General features: G+C 36.1%; 1 protein-coding gene across 1 annotated transcript in view; it reads left to right on the top strand.

Annotated features, from left to right (window-relative positions):
• The first annotated feature begins 4,934 nt into the window (after positions 1–4,934).
• ND-PDSW (NADH dehydrogenase (ubiquinone) PDSW subunit) overlaps positions 4,935–22,342 on the top strand; it is a 65,434-nt gene continuing 48,026 nt past the window's right edge. Inside the window, exon 1 of the mRNA XM_090401961.1 lies at positions 4,935–5,132. Coding sequence (XP_090258087.1) covers positions 5,042–5,132 — 91 coding nt within the window. The 5' untranslated portion in view covers positions 4,935–5,041. The remainder of the gene's footprint in view (positions 5,133–22,342) is intronic.

Raw genomic sequence — 22,342 nt, 5'->3', positions numbered from 1 at the left:
AAAGGCAGAAAAAGGTGGACAGCAGCAAGTGATGATAGAAGAATTGAGAGATCGTGCCTGCGTAGCAGAAGAAAATCATCTGGGTGTATTCAAGATGAAATCGCACAATGCAATGTGAACTTGAGCGCAAAGACTGTTCGGTGCAAACTGCAGAAATTTGGTCTAAATCCTAGAATTCCACGAAAAAAGCCATTTTTATCTCTCAACCAAACGTTGAAAAGATTAAACTGGGCTACAACACATGTTAACTAGACAGCGGAATAATGGAACAGTGTTGTTTGGAGTAATGAGACTAACATCTTCCTGTTTGGTAGTGATGGCATAAAATACTAATGAGAAGAATCGGAGAACATTTGCATCCTGATTGCATTACACCTACCGTGAAACAACCACTTAGTGTTATGATCTCGGGTTGTATGACAACAAAAACTGTGGGCAGAATTTGCGTGATTAATGGGAATATAAATGCCCTAAAATACATAAATAAAATACTTGAGCCCAAACTGAAGCCTTCTGCACGTGATCTTTCCCATGATAATGAAGCATTTATATTTCAACAGAATTCAGCTCCATGTTATGTTGCTGCTGTGTGCAAAAAGTGGTTTCAAGATAATCATATTCCACTGCTGGGAATAGCCCACACCTTAACCCAATCAAAAATCTAGGGAACCGACTAAAGAAACTTGTTAGTCAGAAGCAACCCACCAATAAAACCCGACTAACAGAAGCAATAATTCAATCTTGGTTTAATATTGTACCAGCTAGAGAACTAAAAAACTTGGTTTACTCCATGGGATGGCGTTGTAAGGCCGCAATTAACGCTGAACGTTACCCAACTAAGTGTTAACTTAGTTGGGTAACTAAGCCTTGTGAGAATTTTTGTATTTCTCATTTTTTCTATGTTTTCTTCTATATAACTGCTGTTCTAATAAACAATCCTTCATAAAAGTTATTGCATTACATTCTACATTAAATTATCTTTCCATTAATATATAATTTTATGGTATTACTCAAACGAAAACTGGTGTTATGAGCCATTAACCTCAGAAATACACTTTTTCCAAAAGGTTTCCACGATTTTGGCAACTAGTATACTTCCAGAAGAAATAGAACTTGCCCTTAAGAAAATGAGTAAAGATAAAGCGTGAGGACTTGATCCTGTTAAGGCTGAAGAAATCCAATAAGGTGGCCAAACTATTTTCAGGGTTGGCTGCCAGATTCACGTGGTATTTCAAAGCAAGACTAGATGGGCAGGTCACATAGCCAGGTTCAGGGATAACAGATGGGCATATAGAATACTCAACTGGCAAGATGGGAAGATCCACTAGTGAAATCTATTGGTATAACATGGAAGAGAGATTATCGAGATCGTTGGAGGCATCATTGTGACCTGCACTCATGAAGAAATCCCGAGTGAAACACCGGTCCCTCAAGGTAACACATATCATTGCAAGACAATATTATCGATGAGAAACGGTTAGCGAAAATCAAAAATGAAAAAGATCGGCAGACGCTGATAACGATTGTTTTAAAATTTCACAGAAGCACTGCAGCACAGGAAAAAGCAGAACTTCATCTTGAAGAACCTGTTTCCACAAAATCTGTCTGACGTTAGCTTCATAAATCCAATATTCACTGTACAGTTGCAATTGCAAAACCTACTATTGCTGAAAAGAATGTAAGATGCATACATGATGACGATGTCATAACTGTCAAAGCTGGACATTTTATTATCTATTATTATTATTATTTATACGGGTACTCCATGGCGTTCAAAGACTCATCTCAGGAGATCCAAACTGACCATTAACACAATCTTAACCTATCATACTTCTTAAACGTATCACGTGCGTTGTTTAAAGTCATCCTACTATAGTTATTTTCCCTCTTTTTTGCTATATAATGATAAAAAAGAAACTCTTAAGCCTGTGTAGCTCAGTGGAAATGGCGCTTCTGTCCTCTGTGCATGGTTGCTCGAAAGTAGAACTTAGGTTCAAATCTAGTCACGGACTGGAGGAACGTTTTCTAAGTCTATTTACGAGGTTCCCAGTTAGTCGATCTCTGGCACAGCAAGCAAGTTTTTCTTCCGGAAACTCGGGTTTTTCGTCCCGTAAACTCAAGAAAATCGACGGTAGTACCCACATTTTTTCAGACAGCAACATATCCTGTTAGGGTTAGGTACCAAGAGATGGCAACACTTGTGTGCTAGCCTCTTCATCGGGGGCTGCCTAGAATTAGTGATAGACATGAGCCAGCTATCTCTGATTGGATACCGGAGGAGATTCAACTGCCCACTCGTTCTCCAAAAGCTAGATAGGATATAAAGGTCTCGCCTGCTTCCTATAAAGGAATTAAAGGCATTAGCTGATTTATTTATTTCATTTATGACTTAGCTCATTTTCTCTCATAATCTAATCTGGCTTTTCTTACCAAACTAGTCTTTTTTTCTTGCACTTTTTTCTGCTCATGAGTATGCTAATCACCTTTTTTTTTTTCAATTGCCTAAACAATGTTTCTTTTTTTTTCTTTGTAGCTTCTCATGAGATGACACTGCTCCCAGATGACTCTAAGTCTGTCATATTTCCCAAAAGCTTTACAGTTCAAGAGAACGAATGCCAAATGTTTGTCAAGTTCGCAAAACAAGACCACATGGTCACCCTCCCTAATTGGAGGCTGGGTGTCCATCTTGGTTAAGAACATAACTTCTGAAGTTATTATCGAGTACACCGCTCTCGAATCCTTTGTCTCATTTGGAAAATGTATTTGAGTATGCTGTTAATTTATAAATATGTGGTTTCATGTAATTATCCCTTAGAAATACCATGAGGGAAATATAGTGTCAATTTTGCCATGAGAGTAAACATCTTTCTGTAGATGCTCCAGCTAGTAATCAGCTACGTCTGATGAGATATGACTGTACATTTGTGCCTTCTGTTTGTTTAAAACAGGTTATTATTATTCCATGTAAAATATATATTTGCAAGCTGGACCCGCACCGAGTCTGAATTGTTTCAGTTCCTAGAGCAAATAAACTCTTTGTACTCCCGTATCAAGTTCACTGTTGAACGTCAAACCAATAACCAACTACGCTTTTTTTACAGTAATACAGTAATAATTCGTAATCCTAAAGGAGAGCCTCCGTAGCTCAGTCGGTCTAAACGAAACCGTTTGGTCGGAAAGAATTGGTTCGATTCCCGTCCATGACGTTAGGCATGGACGGGAATCGAACTAGAGCCGACCTTATACAGAGGTAGAAGATTTTTTTCTCCTAGAAACTAGATTTTCCGTCCCTGAAATAGACAAACTGGCGCAGAACACACGCCATTTACAGCGAAGAATACTTAGAAGCATACGGTATCCGCCTTATCCTCGTATTACGGTTGGGAAGTCCAAGGATACTTGGAAGGCTATGGGCGCTTAAGTTCCAGTTAAAGCACCTGATAGACGGATGATAGATGGAAATCCGGAAACCGAAAATCATGTTATAAGTATAAGTATAAAACGAAATATTTTGAAGTAGAGACATGTTTGAAAATAAATTAATGAGTAATCTTGATTAGACTTTCCCAGATTTTTGATATAGATATACAGTCATTACGATTCAGGTTGGGGCAAGGCCTCCACGCTTTCCTTGCACAAACGTTCGAACCTATAACGGGATCTTTGTAAGAGGCGAGTCCTGCACTCAAAGATGCTGTGGTCAGTTTCAATCCCGTGTTGAGCCAATCCAGACTTTTCAGGTTTGTTGTGAAGAATGGAGGATTGATGTTCTTGGATTCTTTTTTTCAAGAGAACGCCTAGTCTGTCCAAAATAGGAGAGATCACAGTTGCAAGGAATTTGATAAACTCCAGGAAGAGATAAAGTTGAGAATTTGTCTTTAGGAGAAGGAAAATGAGAAGACAATTTGTTAATAGGTGAATAGGTAGTTGTTAAATCGTATTTCTTTAAAATTCTTGCGATAGGTTCTGAAATACCGGAGATATAAAGAATAGGCACTCGACGTATTGAAACTTTGTTGTTTTGTGGAGGATTATAAGAACTGAGAAGATGTTGAGTACTTTTTTTAGAAAAGCCATTGGTTTCCTGTGTTGTTGGATAGTAGGAAGTTCTTTCTGTAGATAATCAAAAGTAGAACAATTAGTTTTGGCTCTTCTGATGAGGCATTTTATAATTCCTGTTTTTTAACATGGATGATCGGCTGATTCTTTAAGAATATGACGACCTGTGAACGTTGGTTTAATGTATACTGTAGTTGTAAGAATATTTGAAGGTGACCGGATGAGGAGAACGTCTAAAAAAGATAACTGGTTGTTTTCTTCTATTTCCATAGTAAACTTTATACGAGGATGCAAGGAATTAACACTGTTCAAAAAAGAAGGTAAAGCGTTTTTGCTGTGAGGCCAAATAGTAAGGATGTCATCTATATATCTTACCCAAAATGATATGGTTCAGGGAAAACAGATGAGCAGTGGACGTTTTCTAAATGTTCTAAATAGAAGTTGCCTAAAGCCGGAGAAAGAAGACTTCCCATGGCCTTTCCTTCTACTTGGCTGTAAAATTTATTTTGACATACAAAATATCCAGAATGTATTACGAATTCGCGGAGTTATTGTTAGTATTCTAGCTTGTATTTTTTAAAACTGTTTTTGTAATACCACTGAGGATGGTCTGCTATTTCCAGACCGAAATATTTGGTTAATTAAATATCTTTCTTGTGTTTACGTGCATATATCATTCAACAATAAATCATTTACCCAACATATAGTTCTAAACTTATAGTACTATAGGTTTACAACCATTTTTGCATAGAAGTTATAACATCAAAAGAAAGAAAGAAGAAGAGGGTGTGAAGAAAGGATAATTTTATTTTCTCCTGATTACAGTTAATTTTCGAAAATTATTGCTATCCAGTCACTAAAGTGAAAGAGGGCGCTGTAGGTTCTGTGTCCTGAATATTTCATATTACAGGTTGAATTATATCGTGTGTTTGGAGTAGATTTCCTGTGAAATGTTTCTGTAATTAGTTGTATATTTGTGATTATGGATAGGAATAATTCACCACGAAATGTAATTGATGGTTTTTTAAGTGCAGTATATTATGCCCTTGATGCCCCAGTAACATGGTTTAGAGGTGGGCGCCATCGTTTTTCTATGGCAGTTTAGCATGTTTTAATTATAAATGTTCTCACCAAGTTTGCCTATGATGAGATTTAACCTAGAGATATTAATAGTATTTCTGAGCCTGGTGGCATATGGAAATGCGTCATGCGAGATTAACCCTCAAGAGGCCACAACACAGCCTTTTAAACATTGTGTTGGAGCATTTTGTGAAGTGAAAACATCGTTTTCGCTTCACCTAACATAATACAGTTTCCAGGGATGACCTTTTGTTCTCCCAGTACCATATGTGATATATACAATATATCTATCCTATATTCATTTCTCATATCGTATTTCCTTAACACATTCACAGGGTGTGTCTTATGATGCATTGTGTAGCATGAACATGTTATTAATTGCACACTCGAACATAACGTTGTTACCCAGATACTCAGGTGACCACATTTAGAGAGAAATGCAGATGTGGCATGATTAGTGTGTTATATAGTGCAACTATTACCTCTTTATTCCTACTCATCTGTGCTATTCTCATTATGGCAACAATATTCTGGATAACATCTGCAGTGCATCTTCTAAAATTCAAGAGGAATGGAAACCAGAGTAATGCATGCCACAAGTATTGATTAAAAAAAAAACTGTCAAGAGCCTAAAATGTGGAAAGGCAGCTGGATGAGATGTTACTCAACTAGAAGTGGTTAGATATGGAAGTACAAAAGTTGCAGTAGCTACACTGCATAATTTAGACGGCCTGGTCAAAAGCTCAAATCACAGATGATAGGAGTAGAGTTCTCATATATAAAAAGGGGGAATAATGCTTAATGTGAGAATTTCTCTATTAAGTATTGTAAGATTTGTGCAAGCATACTTGAGAAGGGCCTAATAAAAATTGTGGAAGAGAAACTTGGAGAACAACAAGCTAGGTTCAGACCAAATAGAAGTTGTCAAGATGAGATTTTCACTTTACAGCAAATAAAGGGAATATGACTAGATTTTGTACTAAGTTCTGTAGATCAGGAAAAAGCATACAATAAGTTACCTAGAGAGAAAATATATAGGAAGCTGGTTTGATGTTAAACCAAGTGTAAGATTTACACTCTCTTCCATCATTCATCTGTATGGATTGTATTATGAAAGAAAGAGGCATTAAACCTGATGTCAGAATTGGAGACATCAAACTTAACAGCTTTGCTTTATGCAGATGATGTTTTTATACCTAAATAAATTTAGAGTAAATTTCCATGATTTTTGAACAAAATCAAATAACAGCTGTAACAACTTGTGCATGAAAATCAGCAATAAAAAGATCAAAACTATGAAAAGAGGCAAGAACATAAAAAATGCCAGTGCCATTCTCACTGGAAAACCTGTAGAACAAGTAAAATATTTCAACTATTTACACATAGTTTTTAGTGAAGGGAGAAAAATAAATATGGAAACAGACAACAGAATAAGCATGCTGGGATAGCTGGGACCAGTTGAATAAATTTTTATGAAAGAAGAGGGAAATTAGCCAAACTAAACTAGCAGTGGTGTACAAGCCAGTGTTCAAATGAATTTTTTACTGTATTATCAACAAACCTCTATAGAGTCAAGAGACTCATCATGGGAGGTCTTTACCTCGACTTTAATGCATTCACTGTCCCTGCATTCACTACACTCAGGCAAAGAAGAGGGAAATTAGCCAAACTAAACTAGCAGTGGTGTACAAGCCAGTGTTCAAATGAATTTTTTACTGTATTATCAACAAACCTCTATAGAGTCAAGAGACTCATCATGGGAGGTCTTTACCTCGAATTTAATGCATTCACTGTCCCTGCATTCACTACACTCAGGCAAAGCATTCCAATCACCCACTAATCTCCATCCAAAAATATCTACTCCTCACCTATCCATATCAATTGTTCACACCCACCCACCTTATATAGTTTCCAGGGATGGTCTCTCATTTTCCCACTTCTCCAGATATACTATGAAAAATCATATCCATGCTAATCTGGTAATTACCCCTTATCAACTTATACATCTCAATCGTCTTCTCCTCTTCCTTCTATTCACTAGGCTCTGTAATTTGCATTCTCTCGATCTGTCCTCAGATTCCCATGATTCAGCCACACGTTGACTATTGTGAACAGATTTGGTCACCTGCATTTCTGGTGGACTGTGAGGTAGCGGAGAAGATTCAGAAATGAGTGACCAAGCTGGTGACAGGTCTATGGAATGTTCCCTATAAGGATGGATGGAGGTGTGTGGGTTGCAGTTTAGCTGACAGACAGTGGAGAGGGGATATGATAGAAACCTATAAGTTACTAAAGAAGACAATAAGATTGACACAGAAGAAATTTTTCAATACATGGGAAGTAGGGGGAAAACAAAGGGTGACACTTGAAAGCTGTCTATGAGTGTGGTTAGTAAGGGTTGCAAAAGTTTGTGCAGACTAGGTTCTTTTCTTGGAGAGTGATGAATGAGTGAAATGGATTGCTAGAGGCATTTGTGAGTGCCCCAACAGTGCATAGGTTTAAGGCGATGTGTGATAGGTATTATGTTAATGGATAGAGTGGGTCTCCTGCAGTGTCTTTTGACTCCATGGAGTACCCATATAAATAATGAGATGCTGTAGCTCAGTCAGTATAGACGAAGCCCTTTATTTGGAAAGACTTGGGCTCAATTCCCATCCAAGACGTGCCTTTATCTTGTCTTTTTCAACTAAAGGTCAGTAAACTGGTTGGATATGGAGGTAGAAGGTTTTTTCACTTGGAAACTTGGGTTTTTCATCCCTCAGAACAGGCAAACCATCCCATGAACACACGGATTTAAAGTCACAAATACTTTCCCTTAGGGGATGCAGCAGAGGAGTGACGAGCTGGCTGCATTAATTTTTTTGTAACCCCCCCCCCCCTCATTAGGGGACTCTATCCATCCTAAGAGATGGATGAGAAGGGAAGAATAATGACACTGCTCTCAATTCCTCCTAATCATATGATATTGATTATAGTGCACAATTGCGAAACTTCTAAGATAACATTCTTTCATAACAGTGCCTTGACTTAACAGTCCTGACCTCAACCCCATCGAACACCTGCAGGATGAATTGTTGTGATTGAGGTCCAGAGCAGCAAGTTCTCGATCTGTCACTGAACTCAGTGCTGCTTTGATGGAGGAATGGAGACAGATTCCACCTGATGTCTGCCGCACATTGGTGGAAAGCCTCTCTCAAAGGATGCAGGAGGTGATCAAATCCAAAAGTGGACATACCCAATATTAGGGTTCACCTGCTAGTATCATTTGTAAATTGCTAAAGTGCCAAGACAATTATTAATAGATAGTGTACATATTTTACATCTCAAATTAATGAAAGATCCCAATAAACCTAGATCCAGAAATCTTACATTCCTGAGATATAGCCTTTTGTGGTTGCAGCACAAAAGGCTATATCTCATGCAAAGCAGATAGATGAAGCTCAGTAAATCGTGATTATAAACAACCAGAATCACATGCAAGATGTCTTGGAATTGGGTTCAGTCTAATAGGTTCAACCTGAGCAAGTGGCATTTGCTATTTGTTTCAGTGTTTCCTAAGTCATATGATAGAGTATTTTGCAATGGAAAGTGAATTCACATTTACTGAATTAGCTGATTATGCACTTTTATTATTATTATTACGTGACACCTCCAAGGAGTTGAAAGACTCATTGAGGGAGGGCATCTGCTGTACAATTCTGTCTCTACCAACTTGTCAATGGAAATGTACATGAAATGCATCGGCATTATTAAGTGGTTGTCCTTGTCATTAAATTCCATGCTCTTGAAAGTTCACTATCTTCATCACAACCTTTTTGAAAATGGCACAGTTTCTGCACTACCATTGAGAATGAAGAACCATGAGGGTACCAGAAACTGAGGAAAAAAAAAAAAAATATATATATATACACAGTGGTTCGCGCTAATCCAAACTAATAAAAACCATGCTCATTCGGATTAGCAAATTTTCCCCCAAGAGACCACAATAACTAGCGTTTAAGACAAAAATAATAAGATTCTAATGGTACATCAATTTAATTCTGTAAATGAAGTAACTGATAGGAAAAAAAAAAGCTACTGTACTGTAATGTAAAACTTAAAAAATAATACAGTACACAAGTTTATTTTAGTAAAAAATTTAGTTTGTGTGTACCTGTATTGAGGATTCTGATTTAATAAAATTGCGTAGTTCAGTACATAACTTAATTTGCGTAAAAAATATCACTTTCTTGTACACAACACACACAAAAAAAAGTTTCACCAAATAACACACAAAAAAGTATTTTTATTAGCAATAAAATATTGTGGAATGGCGTATCATTCTGCTTAGTCCATTCTTGTACACGTTAAAACTGTCAACTGCCTCTTCATGTTTTACTTTTTTTTTTCTTCGAGTTCTTTATTGTCATCATCGTCTTCGAATTCATTCTGTAGCATCAAATTTATAATTTCAGCATCCGATTTGATATCAAATTCACTTTCGGTTCTACCTGTAATCCATTCCGTAACATCTGTTTGTGAAATTTCAACATCTGGATTTATATTTTTAACCAAAGTATGCACGTTTTGAATTTCCTCTTTTTGTGTATCACCGTAGTTATTTTGGTAAATTCTAGAAGGCCACAGTTTTTAACCACAGCGGTGATTCCTGCCAACAATACAGTATGTACTGTACAGTATAAAAAAGCAAACGTGAACACACGATAAATCAAAATAGGCGTCCAGTATAATCATACAATCGACAGTATGAAAAAAATACTGTACTGTAATAATAATAAAATAAATAATGATAGTTAAAATAATAATTATTAAATAAAATAATAGTACTCAAAATAATAATACATAATTTTTTTCTTTCAAACGCAGTTCGGATTAGCGAGATATCACTGTATATATATTATTACGTGACACCTCCAAGGAGTTGAAAGACTCATCGAGGGAGGGCACCTGCTCTACAACTCAAACTTCTAACATCCATGTGTGCTATGATGAGCTCGAGAGAAAGATTGTCGAATCTAGAAAAATTTCTCTAGATTCTTCACATATCAACAACAAAGTTTCAATCTCTCTGATGCACACGTTGCCTCTGTTCAGTATTGGTGCACTCGTGACAGCACGTAGTCTACGTTTATTTGGAACTCAAGCTTGCATTTTGTTTTCAAACATGCTACTCTCTTTTGTACTTGTTCTGTTAATGCAATTTTAAGTCTCTGTAATTTTTTATATATTTCTTTAATTGTGATACCTGAAGATGTTGATCAATTCAACGAAACTAGTAGTATCTTTTCAAATATACCATGTCATCTCTTTATCTCTCGGTATCAGACTGATACCGAGAGATAAAGAGATGCTTTTTAATATTAATATGACATGAGAGATACTTTTTAATATTAATATATATATATATATATATATATATATATACATACACACACTGCATCTGGTGACATGGAATCCATGCACTAGCATATGGAGGACTGCAGTAGTGTGGAAGGTCCTGCATGAAAATTGGCTTCACCTGTTACACTTGACAAGTTCAAGCACCTTTACTAGATAGTCATTTTCAGTTGGTATTTTGTTGTGGTTTCTACAAGTGTGTATGGGATAGGCGAATTTCTTCCTTGTGTGCTTTCGTTGATGAGGCAGTATTCATTTATAATGATAGTTTAATTATCACAGCAGTCACATTTGGGTTAATCCAAATCCATTTGCAGTGATTCAGTCATCATCAGCAAGTATGTCAGCTATCTTTGGAGATAGATTAATAAGACCGTGTTTGCCAAACAGGCTTACAGAATCTTTATATTATAACTTGTTGTGTACAACCTTGTGAAAGATATTTTTTGTGATGTGCTTGATGATGTTCCCTGCATGGAGGAGAAACATGATACATCTATGACAGACTTCATTCATGAGACCTGAGAGTATCTTGCTCACAGGTTTCCTGCAAAATAGATTGGTTGAGGTGTGCCAATTATGCCACAAAATGGAAAGATAAAGAACCATGAGGGTTACAGAAACTGTGGAAAATACTGCATCTGGTATCACCTGACCTAAATCCTGTGGAATTTTATTTGTAGGGCCATTTAAAATCTACCACAACAGAAAATATTGTGAACTGTAGGAATATTAGTATGCACTGCCAGCAAGTAACTTTTGAGCACATGAGGCTATCAGTAGTAAGACATTTCAGTGGCTGCAAGGCTAGCAACAGAGATCAGTTGAACACTTGCTGTGAAGTACATTCATGTTAGTGCCTCTTTTCCAGTTACTATGGGATTTATGCTTAAATCTTGATGTTTTGCAGGTTGCTGCATTTATACTACCATTACAAAGTGATGTATTTCAGAAATGCCAACTTTCCAGATCCATATTTATTAGGAACTTTTCATTAGTTTTAAGGTATTGAATACACATTTTACCCTGTTTATTTATTTAAATTCAACATGTGAATCCTCTCTGTATTCTGCTCACATAAAATAATGATGTCACTATCCTCTGAAGGTTTAGGATCAATATTTTAAGTGCACTGCCTGGAAGGAATAACTTATGAAACTTTGGAATAATATATAATTTTAAGGCAGCCATTCATAAGCAATAATAATGAATTTACTTAAAGCTGATAAGAGCTATTCTATTTATCAGATTATATGGATGACTTAACAGCTAATATGCACTAATTCCTAAAATAATAAGTTGATGTGCGCAGAATATTATTAATAATACACTTTATTATTATTATTACATGGCTGGCACCTTCATAGAGATCCAGAACTCGTTGTAGGAGATTTACTTAAAAGTTTTGTAATATGATTTGTCCTTGCAGACATGTATAATATCTGCAAGGATGTGCTTTGCATGGTGGGAGATACTGAGACAAGGAGTGATGAGAGCTTGGTCCACCTTTGCTCCGAGTTGCCAACAGTTGCACTACCTTGCTACAGTCCTGAAGATATTTTCAGGTGAAAACTTTGTTTGCTCACACTTGGATAAAGGATTAAACTAAATTTATTATAATCCTGGTGCATAGAACTGCTGTTTCCTCCCAGCCTTGTACATGTGGTTTTCTTTAGCACTTACATAAGCTAATGATAGACAAAGCTGTTAAGCCTAAGTTATGACTATGCCACCATTACATGCATTTAAGAGTTCATGACAAATTATTATTATTATTAATAATAATATTATTAATAATAAACGGAAAGGTTTAAGTTCTTTCGTGACGTCAGGGGGCCAGGGGATTACTTTTTTAAGTAAGAGTTTTAATTTCTTAACTTGTGTTTTTGTGGGATCATGTTCTAGCGGGATGTAGGTAGCGTGATCGCGGAGGATAATCCGTGCTAGATATTGGCGCTACCTACATCCCGCTAGAATACGATCCCACAAAAACACAAGTTAAGAAATTAAAACTCTTACTTAAAAAAGTAACCTCCTGGTCCCCTGACGTCACGAAAAAACTTAAACCTTTCCGCTCCCCCCCGAATATACGGTTTACCAAAAATCGACAAACCCCCCCAATTCCTCACTCAGACCTATAGTAAATGCCACCAATGCACCTTGCTACAGACTATCCAAACAGCTGGCCAACTCTCTGACCCCCCAAGGTCCACTTCCTATATAAAAAACTCGACCCACTTTAAAGCCCTCACAGAAAATTTAACCTTGAATAATGCAGACATATTGGTAAGCTTTGATATCTCCTCTTTGTTTACCAATATTCCCTTAACTGACACCTTATCTCTCTTAGAAAACGTTTTTCCTTCTGACATCTTAGATCTCTTTTTCCTTTGCCATTAACTCTGGGTATTTCTCTTGGAAGAACAAAATCTACAAGCAGATAGAGGGAACCGCCATGGTCCCCCCCCCTGCCAATTTCTATATGGAAGATTTCGAAAAACGAGCCATAGACTCAGCCCCACTCAAACCTTCTATTTGGCTAAGATATGTAGATGATGTGTTCTCCATTTGGCCTCATGGCCCAGACACGTTAGACTCCTTCCTCGGTCATCTCAATAGCCTACATCCAAGAATCCAGTTTACTATGGAAAAGAACAATTGTTTACCCTTCCTAGACACCTTAGTCATGCGCCTGCCCAATGATACACTTGCCTTCACTGTATACAGAAAACTCTCACACACACACAGGCAGATACACAAACTCTCCCACCACCACTGCTCTCAACAATATGGCATCATCAAAACTCTTACTAAGAGTTTTGATGATCTTACTAAGAGTTTTGATGATCTTACTAAGAGAGCCCACAATCTTTGTTCCAGCAGAACCGCCCTTACTACTGAGCTTAACCATATACACAACACTTTCCTCTCCAATGGCTACAGCGAACACAGTATCAAAAAAATAATCAGTTCTTCCCCCATTCCCCGTCCTTCTCGTCAACAAGATTTTAAAAATGCCATCACCATACCCTACATCCGTGGCACATCTGGAAAAATAGCCAAGATACTAAAAAAGTACAACCTACACACAGCATATAAGCCCTACCGCAAACTTGCTACCCTTATCCGTTCTATGAAAGATCAGCTCCCTCCTCTCTCACTGCCTGGAGTTTACAAAGTACCCTGTTCCTGTAAGCTGGCGTACTTTTGACAGACAGGCAGATCAGCATCCATCCGCCTGGAGGAACACAAGTCTTACATCTGTAAACACAACTATGGCCATTCAGGCTTGGCTGACCATGTTTTGGACACCACCCACAGAGTATCATGGAAGAAAACCACCATGCTCCACCACAGCAAATTCAAGAAATAGAGACTTTTCCTAGAAGCAGCAACAGCAGCTCTCAGAAACCAACCAAATCTTAATAAATACAGTTGCATTAAGTTTCCAAAGATTTGGGAAACACTCATCACCAGAGGTCCCACCTTACCTTCCAGGCCACCTACTACCGCCCTTAGAGGGCGTTCCACCTAGATAGGACTTTAGTGTCACCCACGTGGTTGGGCTTAGTATTGTAAGATTTGTGTGTGCATGTTACATTAATTGTTTTTGTATTCCCTGTAGATGTCCTAGTGACTAGGACAAAATATAGGAACTATTAAATTCTATTTTAATTCTTTTTGAGTGTTGTAAAAAATCCATTAAGCCTCCAATGATGTCCTCACAGCACTTAAACCTCTACACACACATAGTATTCCTGCATAGCCCTACATATCGCTACCATAGGTGATATTAGTCACAGGCAGCAGAATTTAGCAAAAGATCAGGAAGATTAATGCCTTTATACTTAGTACTCTGGGAGGTTGAGGATTCGGAGGAGGTGGGATAGTCATACTTTATGTATAAAAAATAAAATTGCTATGAAGTCATACTTCATAGCAATTTTCTACTTCTTTCCTCATGATCTGACCTTACTGTTTTTTAAATACAGTGAAGCTTTGTTCTCATCACTTATATCAGTAGATTGTAACAGTGTCATTCAAGAACCTGATGTGTGATAAGTTGGAGCTCAGTAAAGAAAACTGCAGCTGAGCTAATTGTAGCTTAGCTTTTCAGCTCTTTATGAAAAGCTTGAAAATTTCAACAGCCTAAGTAGAAAACTATATTAATCAGGAAAGTGAGAGAATGGGTTAAAAATTCATTTCAGAAAAGTGCAAATGAAAAAAGCTTTAAAATCTTTCATACTTCACTAGTATGAATCCTTTTCTGTCTTCGGTAATGGAGTGAAGATGAAGATTTAGTGGATAAATTGGAATTTGATGAGGTGTGAAGTTTATATATATATACTAATTTATAAGGCTGAACACCTGAATAAGATAACAATTATTTTAATTGACAACACAATGTTTCATCCTGATTACATAGGATTTCTTCACATAGGATACGTGTACAAACTAGTAGGCAAACAGTAAAGACTAATAAAGGTGACAACCACTATGTAGTTTTAGAGGAGACTGTTTTTTAAATATTTCTAATTGTGTGTTGCATTGTTCAGCACATTGTGTGTGTAAACACACACACAATGTGCTGAACATCTACATATTTACATCTAAATAAAAAATCCAGTTATCAACCTGTTCAAATATATCATAGCCATCATTAGCCAAACATGTACATGTGAAATTCACACAGGTTGATACTTGGATTTTTTTTTATTTAGTCATAAATATAAATATATAGATGCATATGAATGTGCCCAAACAATTCTTTGCAAGAATATTTATCATGGAAAAATTCACCGTGGGAAAAATTTCTTCAATGGTAAATTTGTTGCTCATTGCAGGAAAAATTTTTATCAGAAAATTCATTGTTGGAATAATCCATCAGCATGTTTTTCATTTAAAAAAAAATACTTCCAAGTCTCCAAGTGTTTATTAAAAATATTAATTATGATGATGAATTAAAATAAAAAATAAAAATAAAATTTATAATAAAATGATAAGGATAACTTAAAAGGCATATAGGAGGTGTGACTATTAAATAACGAGACTGGTTGCAAAAATGTGGTTTATTATTACAATTGTACAACTTAATTGTTATCCCCTTCAACATACTCCCCTCTATCTATACACGGTTGCATACGAATTTTCTATTGTTGGAAGCAGTGCTGCAAGGCATCAGGTGTTATCTGTTTCAGAAGTGTTGCCATTTTCTCCTTTACCTTATCCACTGACTGAAAATGGGTACCCTTCAATACGTGGATTTTCCAGTACAATCCAGAAACAAAAAGACAATCGATGCACAAGGCGATGCTGATTTTTTTTATATATATATATATATATATATATATCAATGGCGTGGTAATGGTTGAATGGGTACCAGTAGGTCAGACAGTTAACCAACATTACCTTGAGGTTCTGGCCAAGCTGAGAGAACAAGTGAGGAAGAAGAGACCCGATCTGTGGAAGAACGATGTTTGGATTCTCCATCAGGACAAGCATTGTCCTGATTCTCCATTAGTGCAGTGTCTGTAAAGCAGTATCTGGATGATAAGAAGATCCCAGTGTTGGACCATCCATCTTACTTGCTGAACTTAGTTAGCTCCAAGCGACTTTTACCTTTTTCCAAAGTTGAAATCTGCATTGAAGGGGACCCATTTTCAGTCAGTGGATGAGGTAAAGGAGAAAACAGCAGTACCACCGAAGCAGATAACACCTGATGACTTGCAGCACTGCTTCCAACAATCGAAAATTTGTATGCTACGGTGTATAGATAGAGTGGGAGTGTATGTTGAAGGGTATAACAATTAAGTTGTACAATTGTAATGATAAACCACATTTTTGCAACCAGTCTTGTTATTTAATAGCCACACCTCGTATACACAAAATAAATCAAATTCAAAATTTTAAAATCAATTTACATGTCATATAGTAATTATGACAGATTTAGGAGTCATCTGGGTGCAGTGCCATTGCTTAAGAATCTACACAGAATGTCAATAGTGCATGGGAAGTGGGCAAAGATTATGTGAGAGAAGCAGTATAAGACTGCATACCCAAGGTTAGGAGGATAACCCAATTGGGAATTAAGTGGATAAGTAGAGATATAAAGCAAGAGAAAATGCAAAAAAAAAAAAAAAAAAAAAAGGTGATCAGCAAACTCATGAGCAATAAAAAGTGCAAGCAAAGGGCGACTGATATGATAAGAAAGGCCAAATCAGTTTATAAGAGAAAATTAGCTAAGTGTGCCGCCAAAATAAATCCAAAAGTTTTTTCATTGTGTAGCAAATAAGAGGAAAAATAACTATGGTTGGATGACTTTAAACAATGGTGATGATAGGAAGGTGACAAAGACAAAAGAAATAGTTGAGTTGTTGAGTGATCATTTTGCAAAGGTGTATCATCCAGGTGGAGATTATGCAGTTGCTGATTTGAAAGAGATACATATCAAAATTAAGTTAGAGGAACAGTTGTTCAGCATATTGAAAAATATCAATGTTAACGTAGCAGTGGGATGGGATGGTATGTTAGTCCATGTATTACATGAATGTACCAGAGAATTGGCATTGCCTCTAATGAAGTTGTTTAATCTAAGTCTCGGCTCTGGCAGGATTCCAGGGAAGTAAGATAGTTCCATTGCATAAAGGCGGCTCCAAGACAGGTAGCAAAGTACAGACCAATAATATATCCGGAATGTTTGTTCGAGTATTGGAAAAGTTTTCTAAAGATAAAATCTAACAGTGAGTGGTTAGGGATGCAATGCTCTATAGTGGGCAGCATGGCTTTGTAAAGAGTAGAGCCTGTCTTAGTAATTTATTCACATTTTATAATCAAGAGACAGTGGAAATGGATAAAGGAAATGGCTACACTATTATACTGCTGGATTTTGCAAAGGCATTTGACAGAATACCACATGGAAAACTGTTACAAAAGTTGGAGGAAATGGGGATGGATATGAAGCTAGTAGCATGGGTAGGAGAGGGTGGATGATAGACACCAGAGGAATAGTATATGGTGGAGTAGAATCTAGGAGAATGAAAGTGACTAATGGGGAATCTAAGGGTTCTGTACTAGGGCCACTGCTTTTAAATATGAGTGATAAAGGGAAAAATTTAAGAGGGGATATTCAGTTGTTTGCTTATGATGCAAAATTGGGCAGAGCAATAGTTGATAAATTTGATATAGATATCCTGCAGGATGATTTAAATTGGCATTGTGGAAAAAGAATGATTGTCAATTTAATGTTGCAAAAGGTGTTGAAAAGGTGTTACATACAGTGTATCATATTGATGGTGCTCGATTGCAGGAAATTGATGAGTCAGAAAAAGAGGGTACATGATAGAAACTTTTAAGGGGTTTTATAAAATTAATGCAACTGAAATCTTTCAATATATGACAAATAGTCAGAGAATTAGTAGTCATCTGTGGAAGTTGTGTAGGAGTGTGGTTAGTAGGGGTATGGGGACTAATTTTTTGCATAGGGAGTGGTGAATGAGTGGAATGGATTGCCAGAATTAGTTGCAAGTTCCCTGACAGTGAATAAGTTTAAGGAGTGGTATGATAGGTTTTGTGTGTAATACCTTTTTTTTTTTTAAGATTACACAGTGGTCATCATTCATTGTGAAAAATACAGTATGTAATTATGAAAATAACACTTGATATTTCGACCTCTGTATTGAAGTCGTCATCAAGAAAACATACGTATGCACAGGACACAAGCTACATAACACTATACAAAAGTAAGATAAATCTAAATGTTTTGTTAATTGTTTATCCTAGCCTGACCTCAGGTGAAAAAAAAAAGACTAATAATAAATATATAGAAATATAAAGTAAAATAAATATTTTATACATATAAGTATAATAATATACGAATGCTAAAAATAAAGAAATTAGTAAATATAAAAGTGTTACAGTGGAACTACATTAAACACATCTCTACAGTCCTCTTGTATTAAGGTTTTCTTGTGTTAGGGCTCTGCCATCATATTCTGAATGCCATATATGTTGCAGATGGATCCTCCAGATTCTTGGAATTACTAATCCATCATTCTTGTTGGGATTTGAATGATGTTTCAGCACCTCACAAGCTTCCTTGAACCCTCTTTCAGACCTGGTTTAATGTGGTGTAGGGACTTGATGCCTTTCCAGTTGATTCTGTGATATGTTTGAAGTGCACAGTCCTCCACTAAGTAAAACAGGCCTCTCAAACCATATACCCATCTGCAACCTATATAGCATCCAGAATCCCAACACTAGAAAACTGTAGAGATATGTTTAATGTAGTTCCACTATAAAACTTTTTATATTTTTATTTATTTATTGTCATTTATCAGTAATCTGAAGTATACTGATGATACAATACTCCTCTGTAATGACAAGGAAAAACTAGGACAAATTCTTGATAAAGTTAACGAGATCAGTAAGAACAGAGGACTTCAGCACAATCCTAGCAAGACAAAGATCATGGTTTGCAAAGGAAATACAGGCAGGGAAGCTCTTCACAAACAAGTGTACCTTAATGGAGAAAGAATTGAGACAGCAAGTTCATGTACCTGGGATCCATTATTAAAATGAGAATTGCTGTTCAGAAGAAGTCAGAAAAATATTAGGAATGGCTAAACAACAGTCAGAGACTTGTCTAATAATCTGGAAGGGTGGATCTATCTTCATGGGAACAAAGTTGAGGATTTTGGATTCAACTGTTTTTCCAACAGCAACTTATGGATGTGAGACTTGGAACTTAAAGAAGCCTGATAGGAAAAGGATAGCTCCTTTTGAGATGTGGTGTTAGAGAAGGCTGTTGAGGATATCGTATACTGAAAGGTGGACAAATGGATGGGTGCTAGAAAGGATCAGTAGAACTTTAAGGCTCCTTAATGATATTGACAGAAGAAAGTTGAAACACTGTGGACACATTGAACGGATGGAAGGAGTTGACCATCAATGAGATGGATGGGTAGTGTGTCTGGAGTGACTGATCTTCAGAGAGTTGACACCTCCAGAAAAACATACACAGGACTGATGTGGAACAGATGGGTGGATGGATTTATTTATTTTCTTATCATCTGTATTTTATTATATTTATATGTATAAAAATTTATTCTTTTTTTTTGTTTGTTTGTTTTTTTACACCAAATGTTGGGTTAGAGTAATTGATTAACCAAGCATTTGCATTTATCTTTTGTAGTGTCCTGTACATACGTATGTTTTCGTAATGATGACCTCAATACAGAGGTTGAAATGTCAAGTATTATTTTCATAAGTACTGTAATTACTCCAATGTGCTTTTGTCTCCATAAGTTCCTCACAAAGAATTGTGTGTATAATAGTTAGTTTGGGTCTCCCATAATGAGTCTCTAGACTCCATGGAGCTACTGTATAATAATTGAATCATATTGACTTTTTCGTATGGTATAAAAGAGAGCGGGAGTGACATAGCCTTGAGGCCAGAAAAAAAGTTTCTGAAGGTGCCAGAAAACAGTTTTTGTCAAGAGACCAATAAAGATTAAGAGATACCATATTGTTGAATTTCATTTTAAAACCCACATCAGCACTACATCTGAAAACCAATAAAGTTAGTATATCCAAATATCTTTCCACTGAATATTCAGCCAAGTATTCATTCCACAGATTAATATAATTTCAGAAATTTCTTGGTTAAAGATACCAAGAAATTATATTCTTGGTATAATCCTTTATCCAAGTGTAAGCAAATAATAATTTGTGCATGAAGTAATATCATGAATGGACTACTTGTATATAGAGGCTAATCAAGTTATTAGTCTCTAAAGTGCACAAATAAACTTGAACTAGCTTTGTATAACAATAATAGCTTTCAAAATCTCTTTACTATGCAGGAAGAGTGGAGGGAGCTATTTCCTGAATATATGGATATCCTATATTTGAAAGCATCTCATCATCTGAGTGAGTTCAGTTAAAAAAAAAAAAAAGAAGTCGCATGCGGATGTGTGTCTTAAGTGAGTATGCAAGTGGTGAAAGATTAAAAATAAACATTCTTAAATTTGGCGCCTTTACTCTCTAGCATCCTCCATGTTCCAGTCACTTTCAACAGTGCATTTAGCTGGGAGAGCTGGGTTCAAATCCTGTCTGAGACATGAGGAATTTTTATCAGGGCTTCTGGAAACTCTAGGTTTTTTATCCTGCAAAGCAGGAAAACCGACCATTAGAATTTTTTTTTAACTCACAATAAACAGACAATGCATTGGCCTCATAGCTTGAGTTGCTTTGTCCATAAACCCAAAATAACTAATAACCCCCTAACCACCCTATATCACTTTTGCAAAAATTGTAACGGCTGCAGAGCCCATAGTATCTAAGTAAGAAAAAGTGATTAACATTTTAAGAAATCAACAATAAAATAGTAAAATAATTATAAATAATCTGAAAAAAATGGACCTAGAACTCATACTATTTCAGACAATATGTTGCTAATAGGGATCATGGGATGGCAACACTTGTCTACCTGTTTTCACAGATGCCATTTAAAATTAGTGATTGCCTTTGGCCAGCTATCTCTGATTGACTAACAGTAGTGATGAACTGTCCCACAGTCTCCCCTATGGAGAAGACTGTGAGGCATTCCATCTCCACTGTTAGCCTATGGGAAATAAAAGGCATTAGCAGATTGCAGAGAAATAAACAAAAATTAGAGACCTCTATTAGTAATATACGAAATATATAGTGATATTCATTTTATACACATTAAAAATATAGATAACTAAATAAAATTAAGTAAATAAATAATATAGAAATACAGAAAGAAACTATTTTCTAAGTATTTCTTGTTTTGCATTTGTTTTTATATATGTGTATCATTTCACTATTAGCCTTAAAATTGCTATAGTGAAGAATCAGTTTGCAAAAATCACTATGAAGAATTTTCAAGCAATTTTTTTTTCCTTGATGAATTTTTTTATTGGTAAAGAATTTTCTGTGAACTCATGAAAGGTTGTAAACCTGTAGCCTGCCAGTACTATAGCTAGGCTAGGGTTTAGATAATGTGGAAACTGTTCTAGAATCTTTCAAACTACTTCAGGTCTCCAATAACAGGGTGGTGGTCTCAATGGTCAATGAAATATTTGCTATCTGAAGTTATTAACTGTGCCAGTTTGGCTAACCAGGCCAGTAAGTAAATTTGATGTTAATTTAAGAGTAACTTGATAGCATGGTAATAGCACAATATTGTTTTAAGGAATATGTTGTGGAGCTGATAACTTTGTTGTTTCTGGAGAGCATTGCTACAGGAAAGAATCCCAGAGCAGAAAGATGACAAAATAGTAAAAGTTGAAATGGTTGATTAGGATGCATGTTTAGTTAATGCATTTAAGAATCTTTATGGAAGTTTAGCATATATAGTTCATTATTTTTTTTTAATTGCACTTTATGAAGGAGTAATACAATAATATAATCAAACAAGAATAACATATATAGTACTGTTCTTAGAGCTTTGTATAGGCATTTGATTTATTGCCACAGGGAAAGTGAGTGTTACACTACAATGTTTTTTTTTTTATTAATGCAATGAATTTTTGTTGCAAAAGATCCTTACTGTTGCCCACAAATTATATTGCTTTCTACTCTTCTCTCACCATTCTATTAATAATCTCCACATTTAACTAGTAATAACAATACCTTACTAGCTTATACATCATTATCATCCCCTCCTCCTATTCATGTGGCTCTGCAAATGAATTTTTTCATTCCATCTTCATACCCAACACAACCTTAGTTTTCCTGGACTTGCTCTTCTATATTTTCATTCTATTGAAAACCAATTAAAACA

This window comes from Typopeltis vanoorti, chromosome 12 (assembly GCF_054136105.1).
Source record: "Typopeltis vanoorti isolate ZY-2024b chromosome 12, IOZ_Tvanoo_1.0, whole genome shotgun sequence".
NCBI classification, from domain to species: domain Eukaryota; kingdom Metazoa; phylum Arthropoda; class Arachnida; order Uropygi; family Thelyphonidae; genus Typopeltis; species Typopeltis vanoorti.
Note: the sequence above shows the minus strand (reverse complement) of the source record. Positions and strands in the feature narration are given on the sequence as shown.